The sequence below is a fragment of the Didymella exigua genome (assembly GCF_010094145.1).
Source record: "Didymella exigua CBS 183.55 unplaced genomic scaffold M421scaffold_19, whole genome shotgun sequence".
Classification (NCBI taxonomy): domain Eukaryota; kingdom Fungi; phylum Ascomycota; class Dothideomycetes; order Pleosporales; family Didymellaceae; genus Didymella; species Didymella exigua.
In genome coordinates this window covers 339,560-362,395 of record NW_022984793.1, presented here as the reverse complement: position 1 = coordinate 362,395, position 22,836 = coordinate 339,560, and the positions used below count along the sequence as shown (strand labels likewise).

Genomic DNA, 22,836 nt, shown 5'->3' with positions numbered 1-22,836 from the left:
ATGCCCTTTTCTGACCCCAGACCCTCATGCTTGGGATCAATAAGCCTTGCAACATGATCCACCCCTTTCATCCTGTTGGCAATTGGCAGGCTACTCATGGAATCTAGGGGCGGTTTCCGGCTCCAAATGCTTGTGGCGTGGTGCAACATACATGATCAGCGTGGTACAACGGCTTGACTTCATGTTTGGTTGGCCTTGTTAAAGACCTGGATGCCGTCTGATATTGGAAAGTGAACACCAGGTTTTCTTTGCTCGTCGCTCTGTGAGGACCGCCAGCAGAGATGGGTCTTCTTTTCAACGTCCTTCTGGCGGTATTTGCCGCCAATGGCAGTTTCCTGTTCGGTTATGATGCCGGTGTGATGACAATTGTTATCCAGTCGCCGCACTTCCTACACTTCTTCAATACGACCGTTGAGTCAAACATTATAGGTGCCATCAATGCGACGTTCTCAGGCGGCGCGGTGTTTGGTTCCCTGATGTAGGTAAAGAAGGCGTTCCAGTATGACAGAGACTGACAGCGATTAGGGGAGGTCTTACGATGGACAGTCTTGGTCGCAGGAAGACAATTATGGTCGGTGCGATCATCAATCTGGTTGGTGCTTTACTACAGACCGCAGCTCAGCATCTCGCAATGATCCTTGTTGGCCGCATCATGGCCGGCTGGGCTGTTGGTATCCTGTCTATGTCTGTTCCGATTTATCAGTCCGAATGCGCGCATCCGAAGAAACGAGGTACGATACGTTGCTTTTAGCTAATGCAGATGCTAACTGACATCCACCAAGGTTTGATTGTCGGTATTTCACAACAAATGATTGGCATCGGATTCATCGTCTCGACTTGGGTGGGTTACGGGTCATCGAAGGTTCCTCAGACCAGCTCGTTCTCCTGGCGCTTTCCGCTCGCATTTCAATGCGTCCCATGCCTTCTGCTCATCTGCGGCATTATGTTCTTTCCAGAAAGTCCGCGCTATCTCGTTGAGACTGATCGTAGTGATGAGGCGTTAAGAGTTCTGCACAAGTTGCACTACAACGGCAGCAACGAGGACTGGATCAATCAGGAGTTCAATGAGATCAAACTCACCATCGAGGCTGAGAAAGCTATCACAGCGCCGGGTTGGGCTATCATGTTCAAGGTCCCAACTTGGCGCACCCGCTTGCTACACGCGACCTCTATCCAGCTTTTTGGCCAGATGACCGGGTATGCAGGTCCCGGTATAAAGCATCAGAAGTCGCTTACTAACTATACATCCCAGTATCAACGTGATCGGCTACTATCAGACTATCATGTACCACAATCTGGGGATCGAGGGTGACCGCGCGTTACTCGTAACCGGCATCTACAACGTGGTTGGCCCAATCTTCAATTTGATTTTCATCACCTTCTTCCTCGACCGGGTTGGCAGAAGGAAGCCTTTGTTGTTCGGAACGATTGCAATCACCATTGCATTAATCTGCGAAGCCGGTGTGGGTTCGCAAGTCAAGAACGCCACTGGTTCTCGCAAGGATGCCCTATCTGCTGCCGGAGTGTTCTTCCTGTTCCTAGTATCTTGCATCTTCAGCGTATCATTCGGTCCGATATCTTGGGTTTACGCTTCAGAGATCATGCCACTGAGTATTCGTGGTCGTGGATCGGCTTTTGCAACAGGTATTGGCAACTGGCTCGTCGGCACGGTATGGTCGCAAGTGTCACCCATCGGCTTGGGAACGGCCGAGTGGAAGTTCTATTTCATCTTCGTGGCGTTCAATCTGGTCATCACGTTCCCATGCATCTTCTTCTTCTACAAGGTAACCTTCTGCACAAAAATCTCTCGTTTGCCACTGGCTGACCTCTCCAGGAAACTAAAGAATTGTCTCTTGAGGAGATCGATCTGCTTTTCGGGGACCGTGCACTTGGCACTTTGCCCGATGATCTGGACGACAAGCAGAGAGAGATCGAGTTGGAGAGGATCGAGAATGCAAAAAAGATTCTCGCGAAGGATCAGGTGACCGCAGTTCCCGGGCACTAGTTTACCCGGACATACGGCGCGAGGAGATGCAGGTAGAACTTACAGTAGAAGAGAGTGACTCGAGAATGGCGACTGCGCAGATGAACAAGTAGAATTAGAGCAGTTCCCTATCTGAGATTCTGCCTATTTGTGTCTCAGGCCATTGTTTTTCGTGTCAACAAGCCGTGTTGACACATTTTCGTGATGGCCGTCATTTTTGCCTTGATAAAGATTGATTGCGTCACCGCAGGCGAAGGCGCGAATGGTCAAGAGCGTGGCTTACCTGCCATCCTTGCGTGCGATCACATCGACATCACCCACGACTTTCTCAATTCTCAATCATCCTCTTCACTCACACAGCATCCTCAACCACATCGTTTTACGAGTTGTTTTGTCGCAGTCAGAATCCTGCACGTTTGCATGCTGAGTCTCTGGTCCCCAGCCAGTCAATGACGCTCACCTTAAGTCCCCCGGAACGATCTCTGCTCCTAAATCTGACACCTGAGCTGTGCTCTCAGATCTACGAATATATCATTGAGAGTCGCGTGGTGCATATCCGGATGTAATGGGCAGGATTTTTTCACCAACGGGTTATTCAGATAGCTGCTTCAACGACCTCCAGCTACTCCTCGAATCATCTGCGTATGACTTGTTCAGAAAGGCTGTGCCATTTAACCCCGTATGTTGACAGATGAGTCAGGACACATATTTGCTGCTATTCAGATTATGGGTTTGGGAATTCAAAGATAACTTCACGCTGGACCAGTTCGTAACAGCGTGAGGTTTGGGCTCGATTCCTGTGAACACAAACATGCCATTCACAAAGTGGCCGTTACTCTACCCGGAAATCATCAATCCCACGAGAAGATTTTACAGAGCTTACAAGAAGTACTTCTGATTAGTTCGATGCGACCTGCTGGGGGCAATGGTCAGCCAGAGCCAACTGCTTCAGCATCTTGCAGAGACGTGATACGTCTAAGAAAGGATACACAGACCGACACATGGCTGCGAAGTGATTGAGTTTTTTTCGCCAATTTCAAGTCAGAGCACATTTGCGCAATGGAAAGATCTCTAGAGCTTGTGACCTTGGGTATCATCTGTACTTCGTCGATGAATGGCATATGGTAGTGGAAACATCAGCATCCAAGTCCATATGTTGCGGTATCAAGGGCAAATGTATATAACGAGTGTATTGTGTTCTGTGTCTTGTCGTACTTGCATCTTTGTTCTCCAAGGCTCGCTGCGGGGTTTGTTTTGATGACGTCTTTGTGATGCAGCTGAGGTAAGAGGTGCTCAACAACATGAGGAAGTAGCACCAGACCACCGCCAACAACACGTGATCCGCTTCTCCTCCCAACCGTTACACCATACTTCGACAGGCTAATCATGTTTGGGCCGAACAAAAACCTCACCAGGTAGGTTAACAGCCTGATCTGCATTCGAACAGCTCTCCTTTACCGTATCCACTTTCACGGCGACTGTAAACTCGGTCACTTTGACGACAAAGTCCCAATGCAACGGCACTTCGACCCCATACGGACCGACATGCGACTCATTATGCTCTGGTAATGGCTCAAAAGTCGCGACTGGAACGGTTGTCAGTTCTTCCCATGGAAATCTAGAAGCAGGAACTTGGACCCTCCATATGAGCCTCTCGAACTTCCTCCTTGACCTCTCTTACTTTAGTGAGGTCGGGTACAGTATGTGTTCTACGCAGCAACGGACTTTGCAATGGACTACAAGGTCTACTTGACATACTGCTGTTGATTTTCGATAAGGATACGATCTTCTTCAGCATGGTTACGTGCGAGCTGTTTAGCCTGATCGTAGTTTTACCTTTCATTCGAGGGCTTTTATGTGTGTAGGCTCAAGCGTTTGTGACTTTCGCCAACACTATACTTGAACAGCGGTGCAATGCTAAGTGCCACGGAAATTGTGACTGAAAAAAACTACCCGGCTCTTGCTGTCGGGTTGCGTAAAGGTATGTGTGGTTTCACGCTAGAAAGTGATAATACTGACTACACTGGTGCTGATATTCAGACTGATATCAATGCGACGAAATTTCTAGAAGCAATGCGTGCACGCAGTCTCAAGTCGGTAGGCTCCCACTCGACCCTTCCGCGCTGCACACTGTCATAGCTAATCATACCTCAGCTCTGATGTCTCTCTGAAGCCGTCTTCAATCAGACGAACTACATACTCCAGGTATATCGTGCGCATGTCGCTTGGCTGAGCTTCGCTCTCTGCGTATCGTGGAAGTACACGGAATACAATGACTCTTTGCAGAGCTTGGACACAGTGCAACCCTCCATTCACATGCACAGTATTTGCCCTGTTGTTTTTCCCGGATCCACCACCTACAGTAGGCGCAGCGGATGAGCTGGAACCGTCGCCGTCATTTCCGTCATTGCGGTAACGACTTGTACGCCAATCTCCGGTCGGAAGCTGTCGTTGATCCAGATCGTCGCCACTAGACTTAGCCCGCAGCAAAGTTTTACCTTGACAAGGAGACTCGTCCTCCGCAACACTGGGTTGGTGATGAAGAACACGTCTGGCCGGGGGATCGCCAAAGCTTGCAGCATTGCCAGAATCATCGATGCTCATTGTGACTGCGACGAAAAATTGACCTTTGTTTTCTTTACGGCAATTAGGTCTCTGGAAAGTTTCAGCTCTTATGAATTCACTTCAATGCAGTACAGCAGAGCAGCGACTACGTGTCGCAACCGCCTCTTGAACAGCGCGAGTCCAGCGCGTTGGCTGGTGACCACGTATTGCAGATCTGTTATGGAGCGGCTCGCCTAGCATGCAAGTTGGCTTGTCACACGAGATGTCGTGATAGGGCGACAAGTGGCAGTGATTTCGCGTTCGCGAACGTGGCCCCCGATCGACTAGCGTTCGACCGAGTGACATACTTTTGGACCCTCATATGTACTCTGCTCACACGTGGAGCAGACAGTTTCTGGTATTACGATGGTACTACTCTGACTAGCTCGCACAAAAGGCTAGAACTAAATTACCTGACACATGTGGAAGTCAGCACCCATCGATCTGGAACACGATCACACAACTCGAAGACACATTGCATCTTGCCCTCTTGTACCCCTTCCATTGCAGCAATTCCAGGCGCGATGTCCGCGATCCACCTTTCACACTCGAATCCGCGCCAGTGTATGCTAGCGTCAATACTGGATGTACATTGTGCGATCCTTCTTTGCCCTCCTTTTAGCCGCCTTGACTTTTGCTGCACATTCGTCGACTTTCTTTTTGGCGTCATCATATTTTCCCTTGATTGTCTCGTACTCTATCGTAGCTCGGACATGCGCACTGATCGCTTTGTCCACGTCGTTTTCATCGTCAGAATCGACTTCGCTGTCGTATTTTCTTGGTTGAAGGGTTTTGGCTAACTGCATTGCCAGGACTCTCTCTCCGAAGTCGTCGTAGTATATTGGCTGCGGAGGGCAGCACATGGATTGTAATTGACTGCGGTGGCGGCCATATCCCAGACGCTCGGCATAGTAGTCATGCATTTTGATTCGCCAGTGAGCAGAAAGGAGCTGGAGGAACTTGTGCAAACTGAGGAATGTGATGTGGAGCTGAAACTACGTTATGAAGTGGTAAGATCTCTGGAGAGCCTTAAGGATGGCTCACAATTTATATCCAGGCACTCAGAGCAACACTATTGCCTCCACCTGTGACTATTCCTGTTCTCCATGGTGAGCGGGACGGCTTCGTTGGCAGTCACACGTGTCTCAAAAAGCGAGCACCATGGAGTCGGATGCTTGTTAGCCTTTTTAATTTCCCTAGTCGGCGTCGCTCTCCCATTAGCGATCAGACCCGACAGTGGATATAGCGCGGTGCTGCAGAGCTTTACAATACTTGGATATCGTCGGGGAATCCATATCAAACTAGTTACCGTGTCCTACAAATAATCGTGATGATGACTAATAGATTAGTACTACAGCTTATCTCGATCCTGAGCAGTGTGGTCACGATGATAGAACTGAATCGACACGACCAGGCTCAATATTATCGTACTGGCCTCATTTTAACAAGTAGATGGCGAACTCTCGTGAGATCTACGCCATTAAACTAGCCTTAACCAGATGCAAACAAAACCCACGAATCTTTTGCATGAACGCACCAGGTCAGGTCAGGGAGTCGTACAAGTGTTGGGGTATTTCGAACACAGTCGTGGTCACATTGGCGCTGTGACGGGAACGAACAGGATGTAACCGTGAAACGTGGAGCTGCCAATAGGTATTCTGAACCAATCAGTGAAACTTCAAACTACACGTACCCCACGCATCGCGCCTATCGTGAAAAGTATGGGTCACAATCGGGTTCGAAACTGCCTACGATTTCAGACCGACCCATGTGACAGCCGCTTGTGAGTTGTTCTCACTAAATACCCATGATATGAGTGCTATTTACCGGAATTAGAATCTTCCGTCACTTCTGACGCCTCCGCTTTGGTAGCCTGTATGACTAGCTTTTGCTGCCTCTTGAGTCTGTAGCGGACACACTCCATCTTCATCATTTTCAGGTGACTTGCCATCTTGCACCACTGAATCACATACAAGCTCCTGGTAATACGCATCTCGGGTATATTCTACGTTGGATGCCGGGAATAGAAGAGAGCCATGCTGTGCGTGTCCAACCGGGTTGATACTAGGCTGGTAAGCCATTGAAAACAAGGCTGATGATCTGGTCTTTTGCCTTCTTCAGCTTTTGCTGCGGCACAAGATCCCACGCTCGCAAACTTGTAGTCATGTTTACTTGTGTCCGCGTTGCGTAAGCCACAATTTGTTCTATGACTTTGATTTCGACACGCATGACACAAATGCATTTTGAATTCGTCGAACAGCGTGTAGAAACCAGCCTCTGCTTGGCTTTTCTTGCATAGTTTTCTTGAAATTTAACACTGCTGCAACTTCCACAGTCAATTTCCCTGCCGTGAGTTCGTTCCCAGCGATGCAATGATGCAATACTCGTCTGAACCATTTTCATTCCTCGATATAATAGGGCAGGCGATGGATTAGAACGCTTCACAGACTTTCAGTGCTAAGTCAAATATCTTACGAAGTTCTTGCCCTACCTTTGAATGACCATGTCTCCGTTCGAGTTTGAAGGTGGCGCATTCATTCGGAAACACTTCTGTCGAGCTGTTTGGCTGACAAACAGCCAGTCGAGCTCAAGAGACCACAATCTCGGAAAAGTTGATGAGGTCATGCTACGGCCGTGACGATGGTTTTGCCAGCTGATGTGCCTGCCTTCTCGAAAGGTGGTTGTATGCTTCGGGGAGCCTTGGCATTGGTCTGCTACACAGTTTTTAAATTCAACCTAGAGGTTTGAGTTGGTTGTAAATGGGTACTTTGATCACTTAGATATCGTGATGCTCTCACAGTGACATAGTCCTGGACGCATGCATACTTGAGGTGTCCATAGTCTCACGTATGTAGAGTACACTGCTCAGAAAAGGTAAACGAGGAGCATTGAAGGCTATGATAGGCGCGAAAACTGAGACTGATCACTATAGTGACGACCAAGTCGTCGCGATTCACGTCGACTTCCTGCAAGCAAGTAAACTCGCTACGAAGGTAGTCTGCAGAAGCAGCCCGAATCCTTTCATCATACCCATCGAACAGCCCCAAATCTACAAGTAAAGTCGCTGATATGCCAGAGACTCAAAGCCACTTCAGCTTGCTGACGAGATGCGCAAAGACATCGACGTGGGTGTGCCCAGAGCCCGCGTCACGCGTAAAGTGTGGGCTGAGACACAATAGCATGGCCGATTTTCATTGCATTCAATGACCATCCTTTGGCTCTTGTTTGTCGTGCTTTCTAAGGCATCGGCCTGCCCGGGCAAGTCTCCATGGTTGTTGGACGTGGTATTCGCTTGTGTGTTGTTCACACACAATTGTAGCAAATCCTGTGGCGGCAGACGTAGCTGCTGTATGCATTGATGGAAAACTGCGCTGAGTTGCTTGTTAGCTAGAAGGCGACCATATATACATGCCCTGAGATGTGCTAGTCCAAGGTAGTCAACTGAAGTGACGATCAAGGCCTATAGGACCGAATTGCACCGCAACAAATTCGAACACAATGCTACTATCTAGCTGGAAGAAGACAGTGGTGTCTGAGTTGATGACAGAGCTGAGCAAGTCGCCACCAAAAGAACCTGCAGTCGGTAAGGCCAAACCGATCGTCGCACCCACAGGTCAGTACCAGATCGGTCATGCGGATGATACAAAAGCGTCGACCATTGTATCTCGGACTATCGAGCCTTTCCATGATGGAATACCAACTCATCCGCTCTCACCTGGTGTCTTGAGCAAGTTTCCTCCTTTCCGATACTCTGCATCACCCATGCGACCTCAGCCCCAGCCACTACAAGAGAGGCCCTCGGCACTTACCCCATCTTGCGAGCAGGTTGAGTACACTAGAAAGGATCGGCCGACACTTACCACGCTATCTCAGCTTGCTTCTGCGCGTGCAAAGGTCGAGACGTGTGGTGATTTGACCTCAACTAAATCCCAGAAATCGTTTTAATTCGTCTGGCGACGCTGTCCAGCTCCGCTCTTTTCCATTTCAACAGTGTAGATATGCATTGCGTGCAGAAATCTTGTCCCCGAATATGATTTTTCCATTTCTCTTTTCTGACTGTAATGAGCGACTGACCGTAGTAGCCATCTATCGTGATTTGGACCTGAGCGGATACATAGACACTATCGCCGTAGTGCATGCAACGCGTGAACATGTGAGTGTAGCCTCAAGCTTGAACGGTAATTAAGTCCGTTCGTCAATTCTGCAAGATGGGCCGCAAGCCGGGTAAATACCCTGACTGGCTGAATTAGCAGATCTAGTTCCGTGCCCCGCAATCAAGAGCAATGTATATCTGGACGAATGAAATTGCTTGGCGGCGGGAGTCGAGGCTTCTGCTTCTACAACATGATCTACCGGGCCGATCATGCGTACCTTACATTTCGCGAAACGTTTCACATAACAGGGATGAATATGGATCCCCAGTAGAAATATATACAAGGGTGGCTTGACCAAGGTCCTGCCTAGATTATTTTGCCGTACAGTCGCTTCCGAGGGATCCTAAATGAAAGGGTCAAGATGTATTTGCCGTAGCACAAGACGGCACCACCAGACGGCACGCTAACTTTCATTTCCGACTCAAAGGCGGAAGTTGGAGTATAAGAAGACTTTTCTTGGCCTACTGTTGTATTATCTCACAATCCCTTGTGACAAGCTTATTCACCATGGTTCACTACAGCATCATCGCGTCTGCTCTCTTGGCTGTGGCCTCCGCACAATCCCTTGGCAACGGCCAGGAGACGCACCCCAAGCTCACCACCTATGAGTGCACCAAGAAGGGCGGCTGCAAGGCCCAAGACAGCTACGTTGTTCTCGATGCCGCCAGCCACTCTATTCACCAGAAGAATGACACCACCAAGGGTTGCGGCAACTCGGGTAGTGCACCAGACCCTGCTGTGTGCCCTGACGAGGAGACTTGTGCAAAAAACTGCGTTCTTGATCAGATCAGCAATTATACTGACTATGGGATCTTCACCACCGGTGCAAGCCTGCGCATGGACTTTTACGGCAAGGACAAGAAGGTGCAGAGCCCCAGGGCGTACCTCCTCAGCAAGGGCAAGAAGAATTACGAGATGCTGAAGTTGACTGGCAAGGAGTTCACATTCGACGTCGATGTGTCGAAGCTGCCTTGCGGTATGAACGGCGCTCTGTACCTCTCTGAGATGAGGGCTGATGGTGGACGTTCGAAACTGAACCCTGGAGGTGCCAGCGTTGGTACTGGATACTGCGATGCCCAGTGCTTCGTTACTCCTTGGGTCAACGGTGTTGTAAGTAGTCCGATATGATCAGTTCCATTTGCATCCTAACCGACATTAGGGTAACATTGATGGCTCTGGTGTCTGCTGTAATGAGATGGACATCTGGGAGGCGAACAGCCGATCCGCTCAGATTGCGCCCCACACCTGCAGCAAGCCCAGCCTTTTCAAGTGCCAGGGTGCTGAGTGCGGTGCCACTGGTCTTTGCGACAAGAACGGTTGCAGCAAGAACTCGTACCGCAACGGCGCAAAGGACTTCTATGGTCTTGGCCTGAAGATCGACACCAAGAAGCCCTTCACCGTCGTCACCCAGTTCCCCGCCAAGAATGGCGTCCTGCAGTCGATTGAGCGCAAGTACGTCCAGAATGGCATTGTCTTCGAGGATCAGCCCAAGAACATCACCCTGAACGACGAGACCTGCACTGCCAGTGGCGCTGATATGTTCATGAAGTTGGGAGCCATGAAGGGCATGGGCGATGCGCTTAGCCGTGGTATGGTGCTGGCAATGAGTGTCTGGTGGGACGAGAGCGGCTTCATGCATTGGCTCGACAACGGAGACGCTGGTCCTTGCGATGCCACTGAGGGCGACCCCAAGAACATTGTCAAGGTGCAGCCTGCACCCTCCGCGACTTTCTCCAGCATCAAGTGGGGTGAAATTGGTTCTACCTTCACGGGCAAGAACATATGGACTGCATAGACAGATAGCTGTTTGTAGACTGATAGATCTCGCAACGAAATGCACGCCGCATGTTTGCAAGTTTTGTACCGGTTTACTAAGCCTGCAATTCTAGGACGTGGCTGATGCGCTAGAGGTCTCGTAGCGATAAATTGAGACAAATCTCGGGGTGGATTGGTGAAAAGAGCGAGGGCACGATTGATGTTTCAAAGCCCAGCCACATGTTGTTAGTGACATCATCAATGGGAAGACGGGACATGTCTCCATTTTCAGCCACAAGTCAACGCGGCCCGAGAGACCCGCGCGGACTTTACAGCCACATGCGTAATGCAGAGTAGCTGATCGCGAGTCTAGAGCGGGCCTTGGCTGTTCGCACTCTCTCGCTCAAAGAAGCTAAGAAGCTACCGTAGTGGCTCTCACATTTTTCTACGAAGTACCACCATTCATCCAGCAGGACACACTGTCACACAGAGAAGCAGCGCAACCGAAGTCCGGCCATGGAGGCTCAAAGGCAGGTCGCGCAGCATGCAATGTATTTATATTTTCGAGCCGAGATGCGGGCCATGGGTATAGAGCGGATCTGGTGGTTCTTTCGATGCCAAGTTGACTTCGTTTCCACGTTTCAGTGCACGCTTCTTCCTTCTGCCTCTTCATACACAGTAGACAGACAGCCTCGCTCGTTGCTGTATTGCCAATCGCAAACGTTCCACCAACCAACACCGTTACGATGACGCCTGCAACCACTACGTCCCCCCATTCGTCAGCTCAAGTACCAGATTTGAGGATCGAGCTTCGATCGATAACCTCCGTAGCACTGGGCGATCCAGGACAACTTTTGTCAAACAATGGATCAAGAAACATCGATCTAGCGGATTTTTGCCGCAGCTTTCGACTACAGTCTCAGTTATCTAGAGATTAATGACTGTGAGACCAATACCTACCACACAGCGGCAACGCTGTGTGCGATCTTCTTTGCGCTGCAGGGCTTCTTCCTTTCCCCTGCTGTTGTCGTCGCAAAGGAGTCGATCCTGACAGCGAGGAATGGCCCCCCATACGTCAATGTGCGCGCAAGAACTCTGTACCAGTCTTGAGCTTTAAGTAACTTTGAACGCACACTCGTTGCTTTCCAATGATCGGAGCATACTCTACAGTGTCGGTTGGATTTTGAAAGACCGTGTTGCCGAACGTAGGAATGATGCCCCGCTTTTCTTGTCGCGAGTCAACGAGTCACCGAAGTGACGGCCAAGCAACTCGAACAACGAGTATAAGTACTGTATGCACTGTGATCAAGTGTTTTTTCGGATATCAAGGCCTATCTACGGGGTCTCGCGGAATGTGTACTCTAATTACAACGCCATATAAAGAGTATATAGGCTTCCAGACCACATCCAAGAATCATCTCTACGGATTTCCAGGCAAAGACCAATAACAAAGAGTCTCTAATTGTTTACAATGGCGTTTCTAACTCATTACAAGGCAGAAGATGGTCTCTCAATTGTGCCTAATCACATCAATGGTTCGCCTCAGCCCTTCGACCCAGCGACAGCCAGCCTATTTCCCGTCATCAAGGCCGTATCCGAAACTAAAATACATCACGCTGTCTCAGCTACAAGCTCCATTGCCATCTCAGCATGTGACGCCGCTGCAACTGCCCTCCAGTCATGGCGGAATACCACACCGTCTCACCGCCGCGCCTTGCTTCACAAAGCCGCCAATGTCATCGAGAGCAAGGCGCAAGAGATCATGCAAGCCCAGGTCGACGAGACAAGCTGCCCGAAAGAATTTGCGGCTATCAATGTAAAAGGTAGTGTTGCACACATGAGGGAAATCGCTGCTGCTACAAGCGAACTGAGGGGCACGGTGCCGCAGAGAGGCACAGGACCAGATGGTGAGGAGGTGGAGGAATTGACCATCGTAGTCAGGGAGCCGGTTGGTGTTGTGCTCGTCATTCCACCGTAGGTGCGCTTGTGCTGAGAATTATTAGTGGTAAGGCTGACAAGTGTAGGTGGAACGGCGCAGTTGTGCTGCCACTGCGAGCTGTCAGCCAAGTGCTTGCCGCTGGGTGCACCGTTGTGCTCAAGGCTTCCGAGATCTGCCCAAAGACGCATCACTTGCTTGCGCATTGCATTTAGCAAGCCGGCGTTCCTAGTGGCGTCATCAACGTCATCCAAGTACGGCGCGAAGGCGCCGCGGACGTTACGGAGGCCATCATTGCGCACAAAGCTGTGAGGAAGATCGATTTCATTGGCAGTGCGGCAGTTGGAAAACGGATTGGCCAGGTGTGCGCAAAGCACCTTAAGCCCATCTTGATGGAGCTCGGCGGGAAAGGACCAGCCATTGTGCTCGAAGATGCTGATTTACAGAAGGCGGCATTCCTATGTGCCATGGGTGGTGAGTATTTCATCACCACTTAAGTGAGCGAGCTGCTAACAATTTTAGCTATTATAAACCATGGACAGCTGTGCTTCTCCACCGAACGCATCATCGTGCACAAGGCCAATTACGAGAAGTTTATTCAGCTGCTCAAGATGAGCTTCGCCAAATTCCCTGCAGCTGGAAATGCAGTCTCCAAGCAGTCCGCTCAACATGCATACGATGTCTTGATCGATGCCCAAGATAACGGGGCCGCATACCTCGTGGGTGGTCCCGAGTTCATAACCCCGACTAGTCTTAGGCCCACCGTCGTCACGAAGGTGTCGCGCAATGCTCGTCTCCGAGATGAAGAGACCTTTGGACCCTCGGTATCCGTATATGTGGCTGAAGACGACGATGACGCTGTTGCGATTGCGAACGACTCTGCGTACGGACTTAGTGCAGCAGTGCACAGCGGTAGTTGGGAGCATGCATACAAGATTGAGAGACAGCTCGAGTACGGGCAGGTACATGTCAACAATATGACCACTGGAGACTCTCGTGAGTATATCGAGAAGGATTTACAGACATTCAACTGACAGTAGATTGCAGCGGGCGCACCAATTCGTGGCGTGAAGGGCTCTGGATGGGGCCAGTCCAACTCTATTTGGGGCATCCACGAGTTTAGTGTCGAGAAGACTTTAGTAAGTCCTCCTTTTAGGTCCTAGGTCAACTGCTGATCGAGCGAATAGTATTTCGAAAGCGATAGTATGGCTTTGCTTGCACGGTCAGGTTAAAATGCTCCAGAACTCCTTTTACGGTTCTTGTTGCAGCCAAAAAGGAGGTAAAATGTACATACATTAGCACCCCTGAATTGGCTGGTAAATAGGCATGATATCTGCTGCGACAGTTCTTTATTTTATGTAGCTTGGAAAGATAACAATAAGCGTATAATTGTCAGCTTCATACCATATCAATGACTGCCAGCTTGCAAGCCTGCTCTACCACTTTGAGAAACGTCTTACATTTGGCCCACAGGAAAGCAGTTCCGACTCGCTGAGAGACCTTGCGGCCCGAAGTTCGGAACTCATCATGATGCTCCTCCTGAAGCACGGGGCCATGATTGGCGCCAAAACTCACGAACAGGATCGACGTGCCTTCAATGCATTATCTGTCGGGGTCGGGGTTTGCAAATGGATGCAGTGTCATCGTCGACTCTTCAACGTTCTCTCGTCGAATCTTGGAATAGAAAACGACTACCGTGCATTCCTGAGTCGACGTCGTCGTGAATTATCGTGCTACCGAGCACACAAACCACTCAACACGGATGCAGAGATGAGCAGATGTGACGCTGCGGTACGGATTGGCTCCGGCAAGGTTGTAATCGGCCTCCATGAGTCCGAACTGACAGGTAGATTAGTCCCTTGGATGACGATCGGTCAGAAAATTTCCCCGGTCCCATGACCCCCAAATAAGACTGCGAAGGTTGGTAGTCAGCATGTAGAAGTGGTGAGCCAGCGTGTCCACTGGCACGGAATAGCAGAGAGTAAAGGATCGCTGAGAATAGCGACCATGGACAAGGTCCCTGCGTTGAACTGCAGGATAAAGATGGTGACCAGACCTGATGCGGTTAGCGTATTCTAACTGCGAGCGCTGAACTTCACGATGATGCAATGTGTCAACACAGAAAGTCCGCCTGGGAGGCTATCACAACGCGTCAAAGTATTTATCTGTCCATTCGCAACCTATTTGAAGCTCTTCATAGCGACACATTGACCTTCTAGCTTCCACATCCAACAAACAATGGTGCAGCACCAACTACCACCTCAAGCCATGCATGCGGCTAATCCCTGTACAGAACGCACTCTTCAACTCTGCCTTGCGGCAGTCCACCCAGATTCGTAAAGATCTGGACCAGTTTGCAGACAGCGCTGCGCCTTCACCACAGCTCCAAGCGCAGCTCAATGCAACCTTGGCAACATTCTCCCGCACAATCGACGACTATGGCAAGCTTGCAAAGCAAGAACCTGTACAGACGAAACAGGAGAAGGCGTTCGAAAGACTCAAGAACTTTCGCGGCGAGTTGGACGAGTACCGTGAAAGTTTCAAACGGATAAAGAGCGCGAATGAAGACATCGTAAGTTAAATTTCTGGCTTGGTCAGGCTCTCAGATGCAGCAGGACTGACACAAGTTGCAGAGGACTACAGAAGCGCGTACAGAACTACTCGGCCGCCGCCCTCATCATGCTGCAACACCAGAGAATCCTTATGCGCAATCGAACATCAACGCAAACGCAAACACACACTCGCCTTTCGCACCATCACAACCCTACGACCCGAACGCGCCATACCGACCGAATCCATACTCTGCAGGTGCGCCACAGGGCGGTGAATACGATCGTGAAGGCCATGTGCTGCGCGAGAACACGTTCTTCAACCAGACCTCGAACCAGCTTGATGAGTTTCTTGATCGCGGCAGAGCGGTGTTGGGAGACCTAGGACAGCAGAGGGAGATGCTGAAGGGCACACAGAGAAAGCTATACAGTGTGGCGAACACGCTGGGTATCAGTGGTGACACCATTCGCATGGTGGAGCGCAGAGCAAAGCAGGACAAGTGGATCTTTTACGGCGGTGTAGTTGTCTTTTTCCTGTTTTGCTGGCTAGTCATCTACTACCTGCGATGAGAAGAGGGCGTGTCTTGTTTTATGGGTTTAGCGGGGCGTTCGGCGCACGGATACGATAACTTGAGCGTATTGCATGAATGTTCATCAGGCCATGGCCTCTGTCGCTGGGTCTCGTTAAGGACAATGTAGCTGTTAACGAAGTAAACAGATCTTGTTAGAGCAGTTACAGCTTAGCGAGCCGAGTAAAGCGCTGACATTCGCCATCGACCAGCAACTGTTATCTTGGATTAACTCTTGCGTAATGCAGACGGACGAGGAAGTTGTGCTTGCTACTTTTGCTAGCTCTGTTACACAGATCTGCACGCCCACCCCGCTCATCGACTAACAGCTTCACCAGCTTGGACACATGGAACGTACGCAACTTTGACCGAGTGCTTAAACGATCGTCATCATGACATGTGTGAACAGGCTGGAGCAATGACTTTGCTTCAACGAATGGTCCGGGCGCATGAACCCTCCGATCGCTGAAAGACGCTCCCACAAATTCTAATGAAAAGCACTCATGACATGTGTACTCGCTCAGCTCGAATAGCAAGAATACTACGAGAGGACTGCAAGTCGAAAACGCGTCAACCCGATCTTCCGACTGCCGCCAAGCCATGACATTGTCGAGATCTCGTCAAGTAATTCGTTCAATATACGCCCCCTTTGCCTGCCCAGTCACTGTGCTCGTTGACGGTCCGGCACCTTAAAACGCGTGTCTTCACCAAGGATGTCTCAGATGGTCGATGCTTCGTTCAAGTCTCCGAATTTCACATTGCTGTCTCTGCTGTTGCTCTTGAAGGACATCCAATGCACTATGCATTGGGCTCAAGAGCGGAGAGTTGTGCCCAGTGCAGGCATATCGTGGCAAATCGACGAGACTCGGCCTCCGCGCAGGTACCGACAGTCTTTGCACCGAGAAGTCGTAGTGCTGGAGTTGGTGCCGGCCCCTTCCATGGTCACTGAAGATTCTGTCTGGCAACAATCCGGTCAAGTCCTCTACCAACGATCGACGTTCACCGGGCATTCGCAACTCTTCGAACATCGGCGGACCACACCTTGCGACTTTCTGCAGAACTCTGTGCCACTTGTCGTTATCCACAAGGCTCCTAAGTTGCAGTAATCCATGGCACCATTCTGTCACCAGGATGTCCTTTTCCTCATCGTGGATATCTTCCGAGTTCCTCTCCAAAAACCTCAACAGCGCCTTCGCGAGATCGACCGACCGATTGTGACGTGCGGCGTGGCAGAATACATAGAACTGACGCCGGCTGCGATACAGCCCTTGAGTCCCACCCAACTCCTTATCTTTAGCCAGCTTGTTTTTCAGTCTGGTCATCAGAAGGTTTTCATCGCTTCCATCGTATCCTTCCCAGTAAGTCTCTAACTCTACCACGTTCTGCTGAATTTCTGCATGCGAGAGATATATGCCACTGCGGCTCAGCCCACAGCTGATGGAGTCGACAAGATCATCGCCGACACCCACTGGATACTGGCCATGCAACATCCTCCGGGTTGGGATCATGTATAACTTGACGACTGAAGACTCTAACCCAATTTGCGCAGACTAGAATGCGTGACTTTCTTAAATAGCCCTTCCGAGATGGTTCTAGAATGGTAAACGGATTCAGAGACGTCGTATTGTGCGTTTGTTGCTGAACATGGAGTAGAAGTGCAGTAGCTAGAATAGCTCTGGGAGTCGATTCTATATGCGTTCTCTCCGACTGCTCAGCCCTTTCGACCCGGTGTCGGCGTACTGTCGTCATATTTCTGGAGACGCCGGTCTGGTCACACTGCATGTTTGCTCTTTCAGTGAGTCCGCGGGCACTTGCACCCACGGTCTTCCAATCAGTCGTTTCCAATGTACGACAGCCGAACGAGCTCTACCAACGAATTTCGTCGATTTCTCGCCGTGATCACACAGATCCTTCGAAATATTCTCAACAGTGGCAGCCTGCCGCCCTTCACAGGGATCATCTGAACACGCTGTGCGATCACAAAGAGCCAATCGTCCCCCCGATGGATCCCAACAGTCTGTGGAGGTAAGCGAGGTCTGCGACATGTGGAACGCTTCCATAACATAGAGCGCAGTTTCAACATTGGTGATCAGTCAGTCGTAGCGATGTAACTATTATCTTCCCGGATGTATCTCGAGATCTGGTGCTTCTCTACATGGCTTACGAGGCACCTCAATCCTCAGTCATTCCAGAGTCAAGCCTGAGCTCTGAATGAGGACATTGGGCGGATTCTCTGCGCACGACGCATTGCCCCCTGTTGCACTAATAAATGTGATACAATCTCGCAAACCAAACGTTGCGCTCGATCAAGACTCAAGCGCGCTAAAAGTCACCATCAAAGCTGAAGAAGAACGCATGCAACGATTTGACGCAATTGCACTGCCAGTTGTTACACGAGTGGCAGTGTACCGCACTGGCGGCACTGTGCTGGCAAGATCCGGCTTATCTACAAGCTGCCTAAGCCACAGTGAACATCCAGCGTCTTTTCCAATCACATATCCTATCACCGGTATCAGTCAGGCATTTTTCGAACAGGTACTCACCATGGCGTGCACAATGGTGCACCTTTCTACAAGCAACTTGAGACTAGTGACCGTAGTGATTCGAACGGGATTTTCTCTCCTATTTACTGCCATCATATCGAAGATCAAATTTGGGACGAACTAGTGGTTGGGTAGGCCAAGACCGGCTTGCTAGCACAACGTAGTGAGATCTTGATATAGTGCAGAGGTCCACGGGAGCTAGGAAGCATCAGTCTGCGTCTGACAACGAGTAATGGATCGCACTGTCGGTGTAAGCCTCACTTTTGTCGACCGCCCTCTCAGCCACAGCCACAGAGACAAACCGATAGCACCTCACCGACATCTTGAGCAACAAGAAAAGACTCCATCCTACAGCACCTGCACCACGACAGGGTCCTGGTACCAGGTCAGGACCTCTTTCTTGACAGTAGGCGGCCACCTCGCAGATTCGAAGACGGCTTGGTAGATATGGGAGAGATCACGTAGGCATTAAGTCACCTTGGTGATGCAATTTTATCATGCTTGACTCCTCAGCTTACTAGTCCAAAAAATCATCGAGTGATGATCCGTTCTACCGGTATGCGCTTGATGGCTTCAACATCGCCCTTCATAGTGATCGATTCTCACAGGTGCTCAAGAAAAAGCGCGATCAGAATGTCTCTCTCTTACCGCTTGAGTTTTCGAAGGGGATTTCTCTTTGTCTTCATTTTCAGGACAACCTCCTTATCAACGGCCTTTCGGGCATCTCGTGTATATTACGTCTTGTAACCGGCAGCTCCGCAGGTATTTCCGACTGCAAAGATGGACACACATCAGGATACGATGTTATTTCCGAACTGACAACAAACTTCTCATTACTCGCCAGGTCAGCCACAAGCTTCTGGTTACGGTCCGCTCTAGCATCTTTTGCCTCCGCTAATTTGCCTCGGCGTCGACGGCGGAGTAGGAAGGCCACAGCGGTCATCGCACCCATCAGTGCCATCACTCCGCCTACAGTACCACGACCTATTGCGCCGACGTTCACTTCGGTGCCAGATGTTGCGGTGGAGGAATTGGGTGATGTGGCCTGAACAGCGGCAGGCTGAAGAGATGATCCAGTAGTACTCGCGGATACAAGGCTGGTGAAGAACAAAGTGGAGAGAGTCGATGCAGACAGAGCCCCGCCGAATGGGGCCATGTTCGGGAAGGCTCCAACGTCGTTAATGTATCCTGGAGGTAACTGGTGAACCCTGCCAGAGACTTAGTGTTTCGTGAATAAGGTTTACGAGGCCGCGTACTGTTGACATCTTCAGCCGAACAGCTTGTGAAAATGCACAGTCTGAGTGAGTTACTGACAGCTGGCCAGCCCGTAGTGCAGTGACATCTCGCATCCTCGTCGCTGTCGCTGGTGCCACATCCAGTGCCACGAATTGCCGCGACGAAACAGGGTAACTCCCCTTGTTCAGCAAAGAAGTATAATGGACACTGGATATATACAGCGCAGTTTGGAATACCGCCATTGCCTCGTAGTCTCTGAGCAGATACGGCAGCAATTGAATCCGTAAATGCCAGAATGGTAAAGGAATGTATGTTGAGTGTGACGTTACCATGAAAGATTCGGTAGACACAGCACTTGTTATGGAAAAAATCTGATCATGGAGTAGAACGAGGGTGGAGATTGCCAAGCCAATGATGTACCAGATCTCAGCTACGACGCCTGATCGCGCTTGGAACTCTGGAACCCTAATCCGCTACTAATTTCTGAGCGTGTGAGTATCTAGAAATCAAGAACGACTTCAGATGTTGTGGAAGACCTTCTCCAACTCTTTCGGCTCAATATACTTCCCGCCCTCCCTCTCCACCTCGTCAGCCACAAACACCCAGAAGTTCCTATTCACCTTCGCTACAGCATTCACCAGCACCTCCACCATGCCCTCATCAATCTTGACGATCTCCTCCTTTGACTCATCCTTCCCCTTACCCCTATCCTTTACTCTCACATCCTCCTTCTCAGCATCCCTACCCTCAGCACCCTCAATAGTAGCAGGCCTCCGAATATTCGCACTCAACTCCGTCGCGTTTTGGAAGTCCTTGACGCGCTTCTTGCCCGCCTTGCTCGTGCCCTCGCGCCCACTTCCCGCATTTCGCAAGTGTGAGTAGTCCCCCGGCTCGAAACCGACCTCCTTGGCGGGCGTGGCGGAGACGGAGTTGTGCAGGACGAAGCGCGAGTACACTGCTGCTTCGGTCCAGGTTGGCGCTTCTTTATTGCTGAAACGACGCTGGTTGAGGTGTGTGACGATGTCGCCCCAGGGTCTGCCTTCGGCGCGCAGCACGGTAATGAGCGCGTCTTCGGAGTCCTGGAAATTGAGCTGGTTGAGGGATGAGGATGGTGTGGACTGCAGAATGGAGATGTTCTCCAGTGCGGAGGCTTTGAGCTCGCGGGCGCGCTTGAAGCTATCAACTTGGTTTGTCATGCTGGATCGGCGATGTTGGTTCCGGCTTAGTGGGTGGAAGGATTTGCAAGTGAGCTTTGTGGTTGAGTGGCGGCCTCTGCGTGTAAGGTGAGGAAGGAGCGTTGGCGATGGAATAACTTTTTAATCGATGTGAGAAGGCGCTAGTTATTGTAGAAGGTTGCTAATACATCTGCGTCTTTCACTTGCCTCTTCGGTGCCGTAAAGAGCAGCTCTCTTACCTTGAGACTCTAAGTCGCTCTGTACGCGCGAGACCCATGCGCGGTGACAAACGAGAGACAACTAGCACATAAACAAGCCCGTTTCCATGAAGCAGTGACCGTAATAAGACAACCTGACAATACATCGACGTGAGCAAAGTGAGGATCGTGGCAAGTTTGAACACATCGCATTCCTGAAGCTTCTACCCTCTGCCAGAACCAAAGCCAAACTTCAAATTCATCATGAAGTACCACCGTTTTACATCTCCTTTACCTATTCAAGGCCCATATGAACCTAGCTTCCGCCTCGATACGCTTCCTCTCCGCCTTCATCGCCGGTGTCTCGGTTCGCCTTGCCGGCCTCGCTCCCCTCGACGGTACGAGTGACCGTAGCAGCGATGTAGTCGACCGCGCCGTCGATGAAGACTTGATCGACATGGCGTCTTTTCCTGGCCTCACGTCCATGCTTGGCTGGTGTATGCTTTTCATTGTTGATGTCGCGAGATGGCGTGGGGTTTGAGTCGCTGCGTGCCGCCGATGATCGGAGGTGTTGAAGCTACGCTCAGCTATTATGATGGGTGCAGACTTCTGAGCTTCAAGATGTGGTCGAGCCTGACGGTGAAGATATATGACTTGGCTGTATTGCTGAAGATACTGCGCACCTGAGGTTCGACCCTCTTGATCTTATACTATATGTATTACTCCTGCTCGACTCATCACGTACCAACCCGCCCTGCTCTAGTTTTCGCACCATCTCCCCTGTCAGCGCGCGTAGCTCATCGCGCGAGCACCGAAAGCGCGTCCGGTAAGAGTTCTCTTACTCAGCCCTGCCGCATCACCCCTTCGAGGCGCAATCCGAACCAACTACCACCTCACGCGCTACGCGCACCATGCTGTGACTCACGCCGCGATCCCTGCGCGTCACAGAGCCAGATGCTATGTGAAAGGGCGGTCCGGGGGCTGTCCACCGACGGTTCGCTTGTCCGTGCTTGATGAGGTAAGCGCGGGGTGGGTTGGTGGTGGATACCAGTAAGGGCTGAGTTCGCCCTTTCCAGACCGCGGTCACGCTAGCTAGATTGAACGACAACCTTTCGGCGAGGCAGTGTATACGGGTGTTCATCATGAATCGGCCGCGCTCTGTAACGGATGCTTGGGTTTGGAAAGTCTAGCCGCTACAGCTTTGCTACATTCTCGATGGTCAGGAGTGCATCTCAATGCAAGGTTCAGTAAAGTTTGGTGGCCATGGCTGCCTGGTTCGTTTATGTACCGGTACCTACCGTGTCAGTGCACCCAATGCACGGAGTCCACCAATGCACGGGGATCGCGATTAACAACCCATTTTCAACGCGTAACAACTCAACCACCATGGCACCTATTAATAATGCGCTTGCAGCAATTCAAGCGCTAAAACTAGGAGAAAACCTTGTGTATCAGGAAATAGCTAATTGATATAGTGTTAACGTACCTCACGGGCGAATGGATCACCGAGCGAGTGGATCACTTTTGCCAAGACCCCAACAAACTACCCTTTACACAACAATGTCTCCTCAACAACACTAATTAGACGCGCCAAAGGAAGCTTAGATACAGCTTGCGCTCTAGGCTCTTAAAATCAACGCGACACTCTCCCAGCAGGACGCTGCAGCTATCTCCTGGGTTCCACAATCTACGCTAAGTAGACAACGCGCAGGATAACCTTCACGCGCTAACTCTATATCGAACTCGCAGAAGCTAGACAATAATGAGGAGAAGGTGATTTTTAAACATGTTCTTAAGCTAGTTGTGCAAGAATTTCCCCCTTGGCTCTTAGACATAGCTAGGCTGGCGGATGGGTAGGGTAGGGTAGGGTATAGGTATAGTCACGTGATTTATGGGTAGGAACTAGGTAGGGTACATGAGGTACCCTACCCAAACCGTTTGGGTAGGGTAGCACGTGACTGGGTATAGGTATAGGTAGGGTAGCACGTGACTAGGTATAGGTATAGGTAGGGTAGCTAGGTAGGGTCTAGGAATGGGTAGTTATTAGCAAAATCTAGGTTACTACTCTAGACTTTGTACTATTGTATACTTTAGAGCATAAGTATGTGATAATAGACTGTGATAATAAATTATA

General features: G+C 50.4%; 10 protein-coding genes across 10 annotated transcripts; 6 read left to right on the top strand and 4 right to left on the bottom strand.

The window, feature by feature from the left end:
- Positions 1 to 281: 281 nt before the first annotated feature.
- On the top strand, positions 282 to 2,005 carry M421DRAFT_6556 (sugar carrier protein A; the record flags this gene model as incomplete). The annotated part of the gene is made up of 5 exons (XM_033596248.1): positions 282 to 478; positions 526 to 731; positions 783 to 1,197; positions 1,253 to 1,784; positions 1,835 to 2,005. 5 exons carry the CDS (start codon positions 282 to 284, stop codon positions 2,003 to 2,005), a joined length of 1,521 nt encoding a protein of 506 aa, XP_033447251.1.
- Positions 2,006 to 3,364: 1,359 nt separating this feature from the next.
- Positions 3,365 to 5,511, bottom strand: M421DRAFT_93572 (uncharacterized protein; the record flags this gene model as incomplete). Its single annotated transcript, XM_033598122.1, has 6 exons — positions 3,365 to 3,570; positions 3,743 to 3,804; positions 4,134 to 4,667; positions 4,897 to 4,943; positions 5,002 to 5,032; positions 5,180 to 5,511. The coding sequence occupies 6 exons, from the start codon at positions 5,509 to 5,511 to the stop codon at positions 3,365 to 3,367; spliced, it is 1,212 nt and encodes a 403-aa protein (XP_033447250.1).
- A 3,676-nt stretch (positions 5,512 to 9,187) lies between these two features.
- Positions 9,188 to 10,707, top strand: M421DRAFT_422234 (glycoside hydrolase family 7 protein). The gene is made up of 2 exons (XM_033593099.1): positions 9,188 to 9,852; positions 9,902 to 10,707. The coding sequence occupies exons 1-2, from the start codon at positions 9,250 to 9,252 to the stop codon at positions 10,535 to 10,537; spliced, it is 1,239 nt and encodes a 412-aa protein (XP_033447249.1). The 5' UTR covers positions 9,188 to 9,249; the 3' UTR covers positions 10,538 to 10,707.
- Positions 10,708 to 11,968: 1,261 nt separating this feature from the next.
- Positions 11,969 to 13,596, top strand: M421DRAFT_394811 (salicylaldehyde dehydrogenase; the record flags this gene model as incomplete). The annotated part of the gene is made up of 5 exons (XM_033590075.1): positions 11,969 to 12,471; positions 12,522 to 12,588; positions 12,649 to 12,907; positions 12,956 to 13,429; positions 13,481 to 13,596. 5 exons carry the CDS (start codon positions 11,969 to 11,971, stop codon positions 13,594 to 13,596), a joined length of 1,419 nt encoding a protein of 472 aa, XP_033447248.1.
- A 968-nt stretch (positions 13,597 to 14,564) lies between these two features.
- On the top strand, positions 14,565 to 15,754 carry M421DRAFT_422233 (protein transport protein BOS1). The gene is made up of 3 exons (XM_033593098.1): positions 14,565 to 14,674; positions 14,727 to 15,005; positions 15,067 to 15,754. The coding sequence occupies exons 1-3, from the start codon at positions 14,672 to 14,674 to the stop codon at positions 15,550 to 15,552; spliced, it is 768 nt and encodes a 255-aa protein (XP_033447247.1). The 5' UTR covers positions 14,565 to 14,671; the 3' UTR covers positions 15,553 to 15,754.
- Positions 15,755 to 16,255: 501 nt separating this feature from the next.
- On the bottom strand, positions 16,256 to 17,059 carry M421DRAFT_394810 (uncharacterized protein; the record flags this gene model as incomplete). The annotated part of the gene is made up of 1 exon (XM_033590074.1): positions 16,256 to 17,059. The coding sequence occupies one exon, from the start codon at positions 17,057 to 17,059 to the stop codon at positions 16,256 to 16,258; it is 804 nt and encodes a 267-aa protein (XP_033447246.1).
- Positions 17,060 to 18,782: 1,723 nt separating this feature from the next.
- On the bottom strand, positions 18,783 to 19,250 carry M421DRAFT_394809 (uncharacterized protein; the record flags this gene model as incomplete). Its single annotated transcript, XM_033590073.1, has 1 exon — positions 18,783 to 19,250. The coding sequence occupies one exon, from the start codon at positions 19,248 to 19,250 to the stop codon at positions 18,783 to 18,785; it is 468 nt and encodes a 155-aa protein (XP_033447245.1).
- Positions 19,251 to 19,848: 598 nt separating this feature from the next.
- M421DRAFT_66501 (uncharacterized protein) lies at positions 19,849 to 20,526 on the bottom strand (the record flags this gene model as incomplete). The annotated part of the gene is made up of 2 exons (XM_033596325.1): positions 19,849 to 19,974; positions 20,053 to 20,526. 2 exons carry the CDS (start codon positions 20,524 to 20,526, stop codon positions 19,849 to 19,851), a joined length of 600 nt encoding a protein of 199 aa, XP_033447244.1.
- Positions 20,527 to 20,858: 332 nt separating this feature from the next.
- On the top strand, positions 20,859 to 21,378 carry M421DRAFT_422232 (uncharacterized protein). The gene has a single exon (XM_033593097.1). The coding sequence runs from the start codon at positions 21,013 to 21,015 to the stop codon at positions 21,241 to 21,243; it is 231 nt and encodes a 76-aa protein (XP_033447243.1). The 5' UTR covers positions 20,859 to 21,012; the 3' UTR covers positions 21,244 to 21,378.
- Positions 21,379 to 21,840: 462 nt separating this feature from the next.
- Positions 21,841 to 22,246, top strand: M421DRAFT_188595 (uncharacterized protein). Its single transcript, XM_033587968.1, has one exon. It carries the CDS (start codon positions 21,966 to 21,968, stop codon positions 22,170 to 22,172), a length of 207 nt encoding a protein of 68 aa, XP_033447242.1. The 5' UTR covers positions 21,841 to 21,965; the 3' UTR covers positions 22,173 to 22,246.
- Positions 22,247 to 22,836: the final 590 nt, after the last annotated feature.

Excerpts from the sequence above, each read along its gene's own strand:
- M421DRAFT_422234 (XM_033593099.1), top strand. The coding sequence starts at position 9,250 with ATGGTTCACTACAGCATCATCGCGTCTGCTCTCTTGGCTGTGGCCTCC. Across the intron at positions 9,853-9,901 it reads CTCCTTGGGTCAACGGTGTT|GGTAACATTGATGGCTCTGG; the intron begins GTAAGTAGTCCG and ends AACCGACATTAG.
- M421DRAFT_422233 (XM_033593098.1), top strand. Across the intron at positions 15,006-15,066 it reads AGAGCGCGAATGAAGACATC|AGGACTACAGAAGCGCGTAC; the intron begins GTAAGTTAAATT and ends CACAAGTTGCAG.
- M421DRAFT_422232 (XM_033593097.1), top strand. The coding sequence starts at position 21,013 with ATGAACCTAGCTTCCGCCTCGATACGCTTCCTCTCCGCCTTCATCGCC.
- M421DRAFT_188595 (XM_033587968.1), top strand. The coding sequence starts at position 21,966 with ATGGCTGCCTGGTTCGTTTATGTACCGGTACCTACCGTGTCAGTGCAC.